At 38.8% G+C, this 16,656-nt stretch overlaps 1 protein-coding gene across 3 annotated transcripts in view; it reads right to left on the reverse strand.

Annotated features, from left to right (window-relative positions):
- Positions 1 to 16,656, reverse strand: part of NDST4 (N-deacetylase and N-sulfotransferase 4) — a 160,853-nt gene that overhangs the window by 34,974 nt on the left and 109,223 nt on the right. For 2 of the 3 annotated variants that reach the window (XM_034411404.3, XM_034411405.3), the window contains exons 5-6: positions 13,463 to 13,648; positions 9,222 to 9,350 (exon numbers count right to left, since the gene is read on the reverse strand). In XM_034411404.3, coding sequence (XP_034267295.2) covers positions 9,222 to 9,350; positions 13,463 to 13,648 — 315 coding nt within the window. The remainder of the gene's footprint in view (positions 1 to 9,221; positions 9,351 to 13,462; positions 13,649 to 16,656) is intronic. The other variant, XM_034411406.3, reaches the window with a different exon arrangement.

The raw sequence follows: 16,656 nt of genomic DNA on the forward strand, positions 1-16,656 counted from the left end.
TTAAACTTAATGGCTTTTAGATTGTTTTCCTTTGCACGATAATGAATGCTGATATTGCAATTAAATCTAAAATGGCAAACCATTAGCTGAGTGTTTGCTGTTATGTTTGAATCTGAAATTGAAAATAATCCTTCAGTTCAGCACTTTTCTATGCCCCAAACCCCTAGGAAATGTTTGATTAATGTTCACATCCCCTATAAAAATAATTGTGACTTGTGACTCATCATGAAAGGACACAAGTCGATCTTCATCACACACACACCCTGAAATTCTCATACCGCTGGTCTTAGCTTATTTGGCTATAGATGTTGTGGCTCTGTTACCTGAGCCTGTGTCATCGGCAGGAGAGGACTCCGAGAGTGAAGGAGAGGAGTTGGCAAGGCCACCCTCTCCAGGACCCTCCTCTTTGGTGGGTGCCTTCGGTGTCCGCCGAAGGGCAAGAGATAGGGCCGGGGCCAAGCACGTCGACGCAGCCACAGGTAGACAGTGATGAGAGTAATGAGTCTTGGCTGGATGCACGCCAGCGTCGCAGAGATAAGTACGCGCAACAGAAGGCGTGCCCGAGATTAGGCTGAGTCACTGGACCACACCCCACAGGGTATAAAAGGGAGCGTGGTGGCCAGTCAAGCCTTGTGATGAACAAAGATGAAAGCTTCCACGCCATTCTGCATTGCCGGACTTTTGCTATAGACTTTGCTGGATTATCTTTGGATGTACTCTGTAATTATTGAGCATTTTACTCTGATGTACCAGAAGCGGAGAGAAGTTATCTCTTTCCTTCGTAAGTAATAAACTCTTGGCAGGCAGCCACTAGGTTGCTGCCAAGTTCTGTTATCATAAGGAAAAGGATTTTGTCGGATGGTTTGGTCTTTAACTCTTGGACGTCTGTTGGTGTGTGTGCGTGTGGGACGGGGACAGAACAATAGAATACCATCTGGCTGTTTCTCTCACAGGGTGCCAGCAGCCTGCGGAGATGGCAGCAGAGTCAGACAGTGAGAAGGCTGGGGAGGAACATGGGCCAGTCCTGAAGTCTGGGGAAGGCTTGGATGAGGGCTCTGTGTCAGAGGCTGAGATGGGGCCAGGGCCATCTGGGAGTTATGTGCGGACTCTGGAGCCTCCAGAGTCGGACATCAGAGAGGCAGAGGAACAGGGGGAGCCTGTTCCTAGTGCTTGCATGCACAGAGCTGCCAGAAGGCAAGTACAGTTAAAACATTTCAAGTCCTGGGAGACTCTGGAACTCAAAAACTTGAAGGACTCTATTGCTGAAACCGTGCTGTTAAATATAGTACGAGGCGGTAAAATAGAAGGGCTCCTCCTAAAATCCATTCTCATCTCTAGAATTTTAAGCATGTCCAGCTCCAGATTTTACAGCTGCACCACTGGGCCCAGTTGTTCAACCTCCCATATATATGCAACATTAGCATTAGATCCTTCTATGCTACGTATCATATCAGGTAACACTTGTAAGTATTTTGACTGGATGGTTTGTGTGTATGGGAAAAAACACAGTCAAATCATCAGGAATCCCAATATGAGGTGCTGCAGGTCCAACCTTGTCTTCCACTTTACTGTATTATCCACATAAAGCTGCTTTGGAAGATCATTCAGTGGTTTAGAGTTAATTTCCACAAATTCACTGATGATACCCAGCACTACTTTTAGGTCAATTGGTAGATGAAGTGTTTTTTTTTTTTAACCAGTTGGTATCTGGAAGCTATAAAGATGAAGAAAGAGGCTCAATCTTAACCTTAGCAATTTACAATGCTGTTGATTCAGAGGTTGACTGAATTCCAGGTTGATATCAATGTTAGTTCTTGATAGGGTTGGACTCTCTCCAGAAAGAGCAATTTGGGATTCTCCTGGATTCTGTATTTCTCATGGAATGTTAGGGGGAAATTTTGCCAGGAGGACTTTTGCCCTGCTTGGGCTGGTGTCCCAATTTTAGATGTCCCTGGAATAAAAAAATGCTGGCATATAGACTGCTGTAATGTCACAGAACTGCCCTTGAATATTTGCAAACTGCAACTACTATCAAATGTGGCTGCCTCAGACCTTCCAGAATGGCTGGAATCCAAAAAGTGAATTTTTAAAATGTGTTGGAAGTTTTAAAGTGTTTTAAAGGCAAAACACGTGCTTCATATTTTTTGCCAATAGGAAACTATTTAATCCCTTAAAAAACCCAAGTCTGCCTCCTGTACAACTTCCCTGCTTGTTCCTATAACAAGCTATAGGAAGCTATAACTAATCCTATAGTTGGGATCTAGTTATTAAGAAATGGACAAAATCTGTAGCAGCCCTCTAACCCAGAGGTGTCAAACTCGTGTCATCACATGACGTATTGGGACTTCCCCCCCCCTTCGCTAAACTGGGTGCGGGTGTGGCTAGCGCATGATGCACCTGGCCCGTGCGCTCGGAGTTTGACAGCCCTGCTCTAGCCAATGGAAGTTGCTTTGCCCCTTATTAAAAAAAAAATTAGTTTCTCACTGGCAATGAGACTTCAGTCAGTCAAAGGGTCAGCAGCCTTGCCCTGCCCTCAGAAGTATCAACAGAATCTAACAATTTTGTCCAAAATGCTGACATGAACATCACAATATGAAAATTACCACTTCTTTTTTATGTGTGCGTAATGTACTTAAGCAGTTAAAGGAGTGGAGCATGGTTATTATAACAAAAGGCTCATTTTGTTATCCCTCCCTAAACCCCTGCCTGTCCTATCTTATTTAGGCTTGCAACTACTGTGATTAAATGTTTTCATGGCAAAAATATTGTCTCTGCAGAATAGTTTATTATCATAAATACTGGAGTGATATTCTGTGACCAGATGAGACTGACATGCCATACAGAGGATCTGATTAACTGGCCAATGTTAAATTGAAGTTGGTAGACAGTGTACTGTATTAAAACATTAGAGTGCAAAAGGCAATTTATGTTTGTTCAATAAACCAAAAAGAAATTAGAAAGAAAACAAACAAATACACCCCGCCATATATACACACAAGCAGGGGCCAACTCAAAATAAAACACAGAAGATGTTGTAATGTCAAGGCTTTATCTTTCTAGACTCAAAAATTTACAGAATGGTAACTGTAGGCAGGAGTGACAAATCTATAAAATATATTAAAGTGCAGGAACATCAAAGTGATAATAAAGGCACACATTGTGAAAGCTATAATTTTTCCAGTTATAACAAATAGATGTGAAGGCTAGGCCAACAACAATGCTAAGTGAAGAAAATTGAATTTTTCTTTCAATTTTTAATAATATTTTGGACCAACAGAAAAACAACAAATAATTTAGTATTACATGAAGTAATACTGCCAACCCTGATGCTAGCCTGACTGAGGCCATTTTGAGACTTCAGTGTTGACACGCTGGAGAAGAGGGATAGGAGTTAGAGATAGTTGGGGAGTTGTAGTCAAAACAAAATACTTTCTCTTGGGAACCAAGGACATTCCTCCAGATGCTTGGAAGGAGGGGACTGGAGTCACTTAGCAACTGGACAATATCCTGATGGGATCGTGTGGCTGATAGTTTTGAGAAAGTGACAAATATTTGCTTTTAATTAGTTGAAAATCGCGGGAATATTCAGAGTCTGTTTTCACCAGCCTGTGCCAATGTAACATATCCAACAAACCTATTCTTTGAGGAAATTGCCTGCCTCAGAGTTTTGTTTGCTATGGATATGTTACTTGGAACCCTAACACTTGCTCACTGGAAACACTAATAATGAAACTTAAAAATGAACAGGTAGTATGAGATCAAGAGTTATTGGAGAAGACCCTGATATAGAGCCAATGACCCAATGCCTGCAGTTGTGTAGGAGGGAACAGACTAAGGCTCAATCCACACAACACTGAGTAGCTTTCCACCCTCCCCCCCCCAATCCTCAGTATTCCATTGTTGACTCTCAAAGGATTGCATTTCTGTGGTCACCTCATAATTAGGTTACTGCAAAGTGTAATCTGCAGTTTGTAAAGCTGTTTCTGAATGTGGTGGACTGGAAAGGGATGGGTGTGTGTGGCATTATATGCGTGTCATTCCACCGCTTTGTAAGCTGCATTGCTTACCAGATGGCTTCTGGGTGCAGTTCAAAGTGCTCATTATCATCTTTAAAAATATATGAAGCATAGGTAAAAGTAAAGGTTCTCCTCGCACATATGTGCTAGTCGTTCCCGAATCTAGAGGATGGTGCTCATCTCTGTTTCAAAGCCAAAGAGCCAGCGCTGTCTGATGACAATTCCGTGGTCATGTGGCCGGCATGACTAAACACCAAAGGTGCACGGAACGGTATTACCTTCCCACCAAAGGTGGTCCCTATTTTTCTATTTGCATTTTTTACGTGCTTTCAAACTGCTAGGTCGGCAGAAGCTAGGACAAGTAACGGGAGCTCACCCTGTTACGCGGCACTAGGGATTCGAACCGCTGAACTGCCGACCTTTCGATCGACAAGCTCAGCATCTTAGCCACTGAGCCATTGCATCCCTCTCATATGAAGGATAGGACCTGCCTATCTGAAGAACTACCTATCTCCAGGTGCGTCTGCTTAACTGGTATGGTTGAGCACAGGAGGCATATTCTGCAGTCTATTATTTAAAGAGTATCATCTTGTAGGACCCAGGAAGCCCACCTACTCTGTTTCAACTCCTCTGGAATGAAGAGATTTGTGAGTCTCCCACCTTAGGTCCTCCAGGAAAATGCTGAAGACCTCAATGTTCTCCCAAGCCTTGTGGGCAGGGTGAAATTGTGGAGCCCCCTTTTTGTCCTTTTTCCTGTTCGTTTTGCTTTGCTTAGTTTTGAATTCTTCTGGTCAATTTTATTTTTTTAATATATATTTTACATCTAAATTTGTTCTTAGGTGGAAATCCTCCAGAGCATGTGGAAGTCAGATTGCTTATAAATTAAATAAAGAGCACAATTTACTGAGTATATAATTTCTGAACCAGATTAATTATCCATTGCTTACTGAATTTTGGAAGTAGATATAACATTTTTTTTTAGTTCAAATTTGGCACCTCTTTTAGCTGATAATTATTTCAGGTTGCCTGAAGATGATATAACTGATGCATAACTTTGATATCAATAGAAGTGAATATTTGTCATTCAGGGTTGAACTGTGGGGTTCTTGGTTTCCTCTGAACTTGGCTGCTTTCTTGCAAATACTTCATTATCCCACTAGGTAGTATCTCAGTACTAACAAGGAAATATTCGCAAGAAAACAAGCTCAGACAGCATCAAAGACCCCACATAACTGTGAGTTAGAAAGAATAAGCAATGGCAAACTTTTTGATTGCTGCTGTTCAGACTGCAGATATCTTTCTTTTTGTAGAAACAAGATTAATTTAATTTAATTTAAACACTTTTGATTTAAATAACTTTCCCTTAACTTATATTTGGACTTATCCTTTCGTATAAAATTAATATGAGAACTCCTGGGTCACTGCATTGTAATGTGATGCTAATACAAGCAGAAACCATAGCACAGGCTACTCTCATTTGACATAGACATTTCTTAGCATGAACTCTGCCCATGTGATTAATAATTTCCTGTATCATCCCCATATTTTCACCCTATACAGCTGAATAAAAACACAAATAAAATTGTGCGGTAAATTGTAGAAACCTAAAATAAAATTTACAATGAACTCAGATTTTTGTGAGTCCACTTTTACTGTTATAGTTAAGTAGGGCTTCAACTACTTCAGCAAGATTTTTGCATTAATAAGAATCTTGCCTTAAGATAATAATATAAATATAAATCCATTGCTGTTATGGAAAACCAGTCTCAATACGTATAACTTTTATGCTGCCAATATTTGTGTGTGTGTGTATGTGTGTGTAGAGAGAGGGAGGGAGGGAGGAAGGGAGAGGGAGAGGGAGAGGGAGAGGGAAGGAAGGGGGAGACAGAGAGAGACAGAGAGAGGGAGGGAGGGAGGGAGGAAGTCAAGATGATCTATCTGTTGTGCAATACCTTATTTATTATAAAGATAATTCAAAAAGAAGAGCATTTGCCATTATATTGCTACTTCTCTGGAATCCACTTCTGTTCCTGTTTAATAATTATTGTAGTTATTGTGGTAAAACCAAAATATAGAAATGTTAACAAATTATTTTTAATGCCAAAATACATGGACATTTTAATTTCATTTTCCCTATTTGTCCAATTTTAAAGGATGACATGAAAACATGTCTGTCTAAATATGTCTAGTTACTTGAAAAATGTTCATTGCACAAAATGGCTGTCATAATAAACTAAAGAACAACTTAGAGAAATACCAAAATGAAGTATGGATAGGATATAGATGCATTAAAATTTATGGAGACTGGTCTGGTCATGATATATTGAACTGAGGAATAGGATGGAGCAAGTACCATGTTGCTGTCCAATTTACCATATTTATCCTAGAAGGAAAACAGTGGGTATTCTGTTTGACTTTAAAAGAGATGACACTTTTGGGAATCAAGTAAGAACTTATGTCTGTTCTTCTTTGTGTGAACTTAGGAAGCAACATTGCAAGGCCCAAAGGGCAGCTTAAAAACATAGAAATATTGGTGAGCTTTGGCTTCCTGAGTATTTGATGGGACACGGCTGATTTTATCTCCTGGAAGGAAGAGCAGAATAGAAATAAATTTGCCACTTAAGAGCATAATGCTTGAAACTTATGTTTAGATATGCATGGAATTCACTGCTTGAAATGGTTATCAGTCAATATTTTCAGTAGGTTGTGACACAAAATAAGAAGAATATTGAGTTTCAGAGTTCAAAACATCATAAATTTTAGCAAGTGGTCGTTCAGGGAAATCGTAAGAAGCTTAAGCAGAAGTGGAAATATGTAGGAGAGGATTAAAGTGAAGCAAAGGCAGGAATAGAACATTTTCTAATCACACTGTAGAGGCAGTGATAAGCAAGTTTGGAGACAGACATTTTCTTAATAATAAAGGCATCATTAAAGTTCTCTTTAGCCTGAAATGTAGGTCATATTAAACATTTAATAATGCTTAAATACAAGTGTTCCATATATTTAAATCTTCTCCAAACTCTTTGAAGTCAAGTTATATTTCACTCCTGAGATACAGAAGTAATTATTTTATTACACAACTGTTTAAAAATAAATTTCACAACCCATATTTAGAAAGCTTATAAAATTATGACCCACTTGTTTCTCAAGAGCTATAATTTTGTCTTTCTGATAGGATGCTACTTGTCTAGAAAGCTAGAAATTGGGCCATCTTCTAATAAAAAATCTGCAACTTACTAGACACATACAGCACAAACAAAAAGATCATGACAGAAATGAAAAATTAAATGAAAAATTAAAAAGACAAATTAATAAAATATTGACATTTCTTAATGGCCTTTAAATATATAAGAATGCAGTAGTATGACTAATCATTGACAACCACACTGCAAAGTACAGATTACTTGCTAGTGAACTGTGGTGGTATAATGGTTAGAATGCAGTATTGCAAGCTAGCTCTGTCCACAGTCTGGAGTTCGATCTTGACTGGCTCAAGATTACCTCAGCCTTCCATCCTTCTGAGGTCAGTAAAATGAGGACCCAGCTTGTTGGGGGCAATAGGTTGACATTTGTAAACTGCTCAGAGAGTGCTATAAAGCACTCTGGAGCAGTATATAAGTCTAATCCATGAAAAAACCTGTCTTTTTGTAGAACATCTAGGATAAACTGAATATTGATAATCCAAATCTATGTAGAAAATGGCAAAAATGGTTGTTGAATGAAAATGACCTGTTGAAGAAAAGCAAGTTCCCTGGCCCAATTTAGGTTTAGATGTGACAGGGTATGACTGTTCATGAGTGTGTGATAGATTACAACGAATAATAATTACACAATTGATACTAAACATATCTACCTTTATTCAGAATATTCTAGAAAGTCATCAAGCATTATTAATAAAAACAATATGAAATTCAATCTTAAATTCCATGAGATGACTCTAAGGATAAGGAAATGAGATAAGATAATAATACGTAACTTCAAAGATATGTCTGTGTTTTGGGAAATGTTAAAAAAATTAATCGAGTGTTGACAAGACATTTGGTGTTACTTGTGTAAACAGATCTCAATTTTTTCAGGACCATGACTCTAAAATGAGAGGTTAGGGTAAGAAATAAATATATCAGTCTCTATCATTAAAACTGAATATATCAAATAAAATATGATGGAAACTTACAGTTTTATGCATTAAAATTTTACTATTTTACTGGAAAATGGAAACCAGTTTACTTTTGCAGAATATCTGAAATATAGTTTTCTTGTAAATCTGTCTCTTTCACTCCGCAGATATTCTGGATTAATATTTTCACTTTACAGTGGTAACTGTAACTGTTGAAAATCCAATTTTCCTATTCGTTTGGCCAGGGTGACCAAAACATAAATGAAGCAGTACATGCTCATTAAGGAAACAAGGATGGCTTTCATGGACTGAATGATTTAGAGCAGTATAATGAATAGTATTTATATAAATTTGTTTTAGCTATACTTCTTTTTAAAAATCACACATTAATTGTAATCACTCTGAACAGAAATAGTAGAATATTAACAGGTATCTAAGGAAGAATTATGGGTTAAGTTAGAGAACCTTATGGTGTATAGGGCAAAGTCATCTATATTATTCAACTTAGTTCTAATAGCTAATTTATTTCTGTCTTTTGCAATTGATCGATGGTTATTTTGTCCAAATTGATGGTGTTCAAAGGATGTTCCAATTGTTTTGAGGTCATTGTTATTGGTACTACCTTCACTTTCTTTTGTCTTATTATTGTTATTTGCTGCTTTTAAAAATGAATAAAGTAATTTCAGGATTGCACATCAACTTGAAATATTTGTAGTGTAAGAGAACTGAAAGCAATAAACTGCAAATCAAAAAATGTCCTACTATCAGGTGGCATTACATAAGAAATGCTTATTCTCTATCTACAGCTTGAAGATATATTAACCTGTTTTCATAAGATAGTTGCATAAGGGTATTTTTGGAAAGCCTCCAATATTATGTAATGTAAATTTTATATTTTCATTTTCATCTTCATTATCATTTAATCTTTTCTTTAAAGAATATTTGATATTAGTCTCATGAAAAAAATTATTTGGAAAGAAATCATCTCTGCTTTCTAAATACTCTCATGCATTATGTTACTATAGCATATATTACTATCATAATACAGCAAGTATTATTATTACTCTTCAAACACAAAAAATACCTACAGGATTAAGAAGGATGGTAAGAAACAGTTCACCTCCTTGGATACTTTTGTCTAGTTCTTGAGGGCCACCAGGATATTCTTTGTAAAAAATTGTATGGGTGAAAAGTCCACATGTCTGTCGAGGGAGAACCTAAGATAAATCAACAACAACAAGCAAGCTTTTGGTTTGGATATCTACTTATACATGCATGCACTGGTGTATGATGCATTGGTATGTGATTCCCTCAGCTGTAACATTCTGATAGCTAAACCTCTATAGTTTTCAATCTAAACTATAGACTAAGATTAAATTTTTTCCTGTCAGAGGATACAGCACCTTGAAGGTCAGTTGAGGGCCGTGTCATAACATATGGTAATAATCATGCAATCAGACCTTCTTCCGCATTAAATAGGTGTCATCTTGAAACACCTTTAAGAACATTAAGTGCTGATTGGAATAATTCTTGCCTTAAACATAAATATAGCAATATATGATTTATAGAAGGTAAAGGTAAAGGTTCCCCTCGCACATATGTGCTAGTCGTTCCTGACTCTAGGGGGCAGTGCTCATCTCTGTTTCAAAGCCGAAGAGCCAGTGCTGTCCAAAGACGTCTCCATGGTCATGTGGCCGGCACGGCTAAATGCCAAAGGCGCACGGAACACAGTTACCTTCCCACCAAAGACGATCCCTATTCTTCTACTTGCATTTTTTACATGCTTTCGAACTGCTAGGTTGGCAGAAGCTGGGACAAGTAACGGGAGCTCACCCCGTTACACAGCACTAGGGACTTGAACTGCTGAACTACCAACCTTTTGATTGACAAGCTCAGCGTCTTAGCCGCTGAGCCACCGCATCCCTGATTTATAGAAACTGAATCATAATTAGGTTAACTGGCTAATTTTTTTTTAATCTTTACTTAAGTAAAAAGTTGACAAAGTTTAACCAGGTTCAATTTTAATGTTATTTTTTAAAAAATATAAGTATTTGTAAAACTACAGATGAGAAATATATCTAAACGTATGTACCCTTTTCGTCTTTTACAGAGGGAAAGCATGCTTTAAACATGATGCCTACATGTACACATGCAGTACCAAGAAACACAACACAAAATGATTATAAATGTGAGAATCTAAAACAAAGGCTGTTGGACAGATGAGAGATCCATCTAGTCCAGAATTTGGATTATCACAGTAGCTTGCCTTTGGGCATAAGGATACCATCATGTTTTATTTCCAGTAATGCAGCCTACCCTAGATATTCCTTCACAATTCCAAGCAGTCTTTCTTTTCTCAGATACAGATGTTTTTCATTAAAAAAAAGTGAATTCAAAGTTTGTAAAGAACGCTGTTTTTATTTCCTCAATCTTGTCATTACTTGCATTTTCATACAGAATAGGTAACAGAGAGGGCAGGGATAATAAGATGTAAAGATTTATAGTGGACCCATCAAAGAAATACAGAATTTGGAAGAAGCCACATGAGGTGACTTGTTTTTGACTAATAACCATACCTCCTCAATCCATTTGTTCAAATATATCTTTTTAGACAAATGCCTGTTTATCATAATCTCTGCCCCCATGCATGTAGCAGCAGAATATTACTATAGTATGTGTGAGCCCCAAAACAGTCTATACTTGCTTTATAATACTAAAGATTGAATTCTCTAAGCATTCTCTAAGCAATCATCTTCCCAAATATACGGTTATTTTTAAAAAACATTGGCCTCAACACTTCTGTAACCAACCATAGCTACATGAAAAACAATCTTTATGTTTGCAGAAAGACTCGAAACTGCCTCCATTCAAAATATTTATTCACACAAACTATTTCTGGAAGTACTATAATAGGGAATTTTTGTTTGGGTGCACTCAAAACTTTCCTTGAAATGATGTTGTAATCACGAGATTCAATATAAACATCTTGAGCAACTTTTTTACTGATAGAATAGTGATGGCCTCTAATAATGGCTTCTGAGTCTCATCTGCCTAAAATTCCCTTGACATTTCATTTGGAGATAATGTTCATCTGTTCTTGTGCTCCAATCTGTTCCTTCTCACTACATGGTTATTATAGCTGCCAGCTAGCTCGTCTTTTTTTATCTAACTGATGGACCAACTTAATCCTATGAGGATATGACCTCAACCCAACTGCTCTGACCTTTTGCCATGACATTCAGGAGATCGTATAAACAGCTGCCCTCTCTTTACCTTGGCTGAAAATATCACTTCTGCTTATGAATACCGACTGGAGGGAAGAAATGTGCATGCTTTTTAAGTTGGTTGAAAAATAAAGCATGTTGTAATCCTACACAGAGATGTAGCTATAGGTTGTTTATAGACTCATATCAGGGATGGGTTATACTTACCATTACTACTGATTTACATTAGGAGCGTGCACGTGGCGCTTCTGCACCTATGATGATGTCCGGGTTGGTGGGCGGAGCCTCCCGCTGGTTTTACTACCGGTTCTTGCAAACTGGTCTGAACCGGGGACAACTCACAACTGACTCATATATATACTCATTGTTGTGGCCCACTGGTGACCAGCAGAGCTGGCAGCAGTCAGACAGTGAGGAGGTTGGGGGGGAACATGGGCCAGTCCTGGGGGCTGGGGAAAGCTTGGACGAGGGCTCTGTGTCGGAGGCAGAGAGGGAGCTAGACAGCAGTGAGGCCAAGGAACAGCTGGAGCCTGTTCCCAGTGTGCACCATGCACACTGTTCCCATGCGCAGAGCTGCCAGAAGACAAAAACAACCCAGAAAGCAGGGTCGACTTGGGAGTAAAGCCACATCTTGGAGATAATTGGCCCCTCTCATAGGAAACAAAAGAGGAGCTAACAGGGAGCTCATTCTGTGACTCTGAGAGACTCTGTGCCAAGTTTTGCCTTGTACTGTGTTTGGAAACTAGTTATGTGGCAGCTTGCCAAGCGAGATAAGGTGTATTGATAAATATTCCTTTGAAAAACTGTTTGGACAGGCTTTGCTGACTGTGAATGAAAGGAATTCACAGTCGTGTAAATAAAAAAGGTTTTGCCGGGACCAAGACTCGGCTTTCTGCTTTTTAAGGGAGCCTACATCAGAACATTCATGTTTAATCTGCTTATTCAGTTCTAATTGTATTTTAGATATGATGCAAAATGAATTAATAAATTTACCAATACTTGGTATTTATAGCATGAAGAAAAATATGCACCTTAAACAAATATGCCAGCAGGATATATATTCTAACTATCCTTCGAGCTCCCTCTAAATTCTTGTAAAAAAATTTAAGCCCAGTTGTAACAGCCAACAGAGACTGTTCAATTAAAAAAAAAAAATCAGAATTGCAAGCAGTGTGGGCCAGGTCCATACAGCTTGCCACCCTTTCCTTAATATCTATCTGTTCTATCAGATCAGATAGTAAACGGTAAAGGTCCCCCTCGCACATATGTGCTAGTCGTTTCCGACTCTAGGGGGCGGTGCTCATCTTCGTTTCAAAGCCGAAGAGCCAGTGCTGTTCGAAGACGTCTCCGTGGTCATGTGACCAGCATGACTAAACGCCAAAGGCGCACGGAACGCTGTTACCTTCCCACCAAAGGTAGTCCCTATTTTTCTACTTGCATTTTTTTACGTGCTTTCAAACTACTAGGTTGGCAGAAGCTGGGACATGTAACGGGAGCTCACGCCGTTACGCGGCACTAGGGATTCGAACTGCTGAACTGCCGACCTTTCGATCGACAAGATCAGCGTCTTAGCCATTGAGACATTGCATCCGTATTGTCCCCTCTTTTAAATATTGCTATCTTATGAGAGTCAGGAAGCATGCCTTTCTGCTATGGAACACTCTGCCCTTTGAAGTTCAGTAGGTTCCAAACCTCCTAGCTTTCACAAAACACTAAAGACATGGCTTTTCCCCTAAGTCAGTGTTTCTCAACCTTGGAAGCTTGAAGATGGGTGGACTTCAACTCCCAGAATCCCCCAGCCCATCCCTCCCCCAGGGAGTTGAAGTCCACCCATCTTCAAGCTCCCAAGGTTGAGAAACTCTGCCCTAAGTGCTATGGTAGGATGAGGTGACTGCATATCAGAAGCTTGACTTGGCACCTGGTTTTTATAGTTTTTAACATGGCTTTTATGTTGTTTTTGATTTTTGATTGATCCATCCAGACTTTTTTTTTTTTAATAAGATGGGCAGCTATATAAATGCTAAAAAACAATCAAACAAACCAACAAATCTGCTTTAGTTATTTTTGCACAGGAGCAATTATGAAATAATGGAAATGCAATGTACCATGATGCCATTGTGGATGAAGCCCCGTCTGTACCGTGCAGGTTTCAGATGAGGATATTCTTCGGTGCTGGTCACTTTAATACCCCAGACTTTCTTCCAAGCTTCGTAAAGCTGAACGTGAACTGGGTAGACACCAGAATGATGTGGAGCCACAGCGTAGCCAATGTCAGTTGGAATACCATGTTCCTGAGAGTGGGCAAAAGAAGGGAAGGCACATGTACACATTAAAACAACACCAGAATTACAATATATTTGCAGATGTTTTTGAATACGATCAGATCAGGGGTGAAATCCAGCATGTTCTGACAGGTTCTGGAGCAGTGGTGGGTTCCTCCCGGTTCGGTCCGGTTCGGCCGAGCCGGTAACGGTGATGATATGACGTCACCGAACTGGTTCTCCCCCCCGCCCTCCCACCCCCCCCACCCCCACATTATTTTTACCTTTTATTTGGTCCCACCCCCAATCTATTGCTGCCTCCTGAGTCCCAGCTGATGACTAGAGGGAAAAAAACTGTTTAAACTCTTGCCGCGGGGCTTCAAAGGGCCGTCCTACAGCTGATCAGTGTTAAAAGCAAACAAATGAGTCGGGTCGTAAGTGCGAGGACTGGTCATAAGTGCGAGGACCTTCCAGAAATGACTCTGACCAGCTAGCCACGCCCACCTAGTCACATGACCTCCAAGCAACACCCACAAAATAAGCCACGCCCACAGAACCGTTAAAAAAAATTAGAACCCGCCCCTGTTCTGGAGAACCGGCCGCGGAAATTTTGAGTAGTTCGGAGAACCGGCAAATACCACCTCTGCAGGGGTGGGTTCTACTTACCTTTACTACCGGTGTGAATTAAGATTTTTACTCAATTGACTTTCTTTTGAACACTCTTAATTAATTAGGGAAACGATAACAAAAACCTGAAATAATTGTATCATTTGGAATATTAGATAAAGAAATTGGAGATGATATTATGTTGTGTGAATGCAAATTTAGGGGTTCAAATTTTAGGGAAGAAAAAGAAAAATTGAATTATATTAGGAATAGAAGTTAAGAAGAAGGGCAAAATTGTATGGAAGTTTAAAAATTGTAATAAGATTTAGAAATATGAATAGGTTTAACATATAAGACTATAATAGTTGTCATATTGGGGGTAAGAGTTAAATTTAATTGGTTTTTATTAATATGTTGAATGATGTAGAAATGTGAAATAAAGGTATTATTTGGTATATTTGATAAATAATTGGAGATGATATTATGTTGTGTCAATGCAAATTAAGGGGATCAAATTTTAGGGAGGAAAAAGAAAAAAATTGAATTAAGTTAAGAGGAAAGGTAACATTAGATTTTTTTAAAATCAGAGAGAAATAAATGTTATGCCAAAAATTGAAGGTACACAATTGTTTTAAAGATGAACAAAAATCTGTACAAATTTATGACCAGGTCAATGTTCTGTCTAGAAAAGATGTATTGTATGTTTGTCTGTCTGTTTAAAAATAATAAAAAAAAAACTTTACTACAAAAACTACTGGTTTGCATCGTGCCTGCGCTCGCGCACTTGCTTAGCTCTCTCTCCCGCTCTTCTGTGCATGTGCAGAAGCTTCTGCGCATGCACAGATTACTTATGATGACGTCTGACAGAGCCTCCCACCTGTTTTACTACCGGTTCTTGTGAACCGGTCCGAACCGGGGGCAACCTACCACTGCACCTCTGGATGGCCCAAGAGTGGGGTGGGAATGAAGATTTTGCAGTATCCTTCCCCTGCCACCCCCACCAAGCCACACCACCCCCACCAAGCCACACCACGCCCACCAAGCCACGCCCACAGAACCGGTAGTAAAAAAATTTGAATCCCACCAGCGGATCAGATATAAAAATAACAATTACAGTAATTGAAACCCTCAAAGAAGCATGCAGTATATGGGAAAAGTAACTTATTTCTAGATATATCTTTGGAGAGAACTTTATAAAAATCATGATGGGTCACAAGAAAGATGATATATAGTGCAGCCTTTTATTTCTGCAGCGGAAAGCCGCTAAATGAATTTGGAAACTAATAATCTCCAGGAAATGGTAGTGAGAAGCATCTTGCTTCTGACACTGGATGTAATTGATGCCATCATGGCCAGCAGTTCTCCCTCTTTAGTAATAAAAACTAGATAACAAACATGTTAGCTTTCCTAAGACAGACAGACAGACAGACAGACAGTATTCAGATTCAGGTTTTATATTACATTAAATGCATCTGGGTCCCAATTTGTTCAGTTTCCCCACACCTCAGCTAGTTTTGGGTATTAAACAATTATTAGTTTATTAGCAACTACCTCTATCAGCAATGGTCATATTCAGGCGTGGGTTCTACTTACCTTTACTACCGCTTTGCAATGGGGCTGCGCGCAAGCGCAGAAGCATTTTGATGATGTCAGGGTCAGTGGGCGGAGCCTCCCACCGGTTTTACTACCGGTTCTATAGAACCGGTGCGAACCGGGGGCAACCCGCCACTGGTCATATTTATGATAAAAAAAATTAGTCCTTGTCATTTGATAATAAGAATGACTTGTTACAGTGCTCCTTCTCTATTTAAAAAGTGATGAAACAAAAGACAGAAGAAAGATATCCAGCAATAAAAGTGCTAATTATAAGAACCTTTGGAAAGACAATTAGATCCAGGATTCTTTGATGACACATGGGAAATTCTCAAGAAGACAACATTAAGTTTCTGTAGGAGAACACTGCCTGTTCTAGTCAGAATAAACAAAACAGCCCCATTTATATATTAGATTGACAAATCAGCACGATAAAATCAAATAAGGTAGACAAAAGGTAACATGTAATTGAACTTTTTAAATATCCTCTTTATAGTTCTTTGAAATGACATTCAATATATAACAAACCAGCCTATTTTTAAAAACGGGAAGGTTTGACAGTCTATATTGAAAATGTAAAATAAACAGAGAATAGTTGATATTTGATCGCTCTAATTTCCCAAAGCAATATCAGAGTTAAGCATTAATAAAATCTCTTATACTCTACTGTCATAAGCCTAAATTACTAAAAACTGAAATAGTGTCATTGCAAAATAAAGACTTAATACTGGTGGCTTTAGATAGTGATATAAATATGTCTGCTTTTTGCTCAACATTAATAGCATGGGATTTTTTTGGGGGGGGCACTTTTCTCAGTATCCCTTGGGCTTCAGTATTTT

Source organism: Pantherophis guttatus, chromosome 8, assembly GCF_059756535.1.
Source record: "Pantherophis guttatus breed Tessera chromosome 8, ASM5975653v1, whole genome shotgun sequence".
Taxonomy (NCBI): Eukaryota; Metazoa; Chordata; class Lepidosauria; order Squamata; family Colubridae; genus Pantherophis; species Pantherophis guttatus.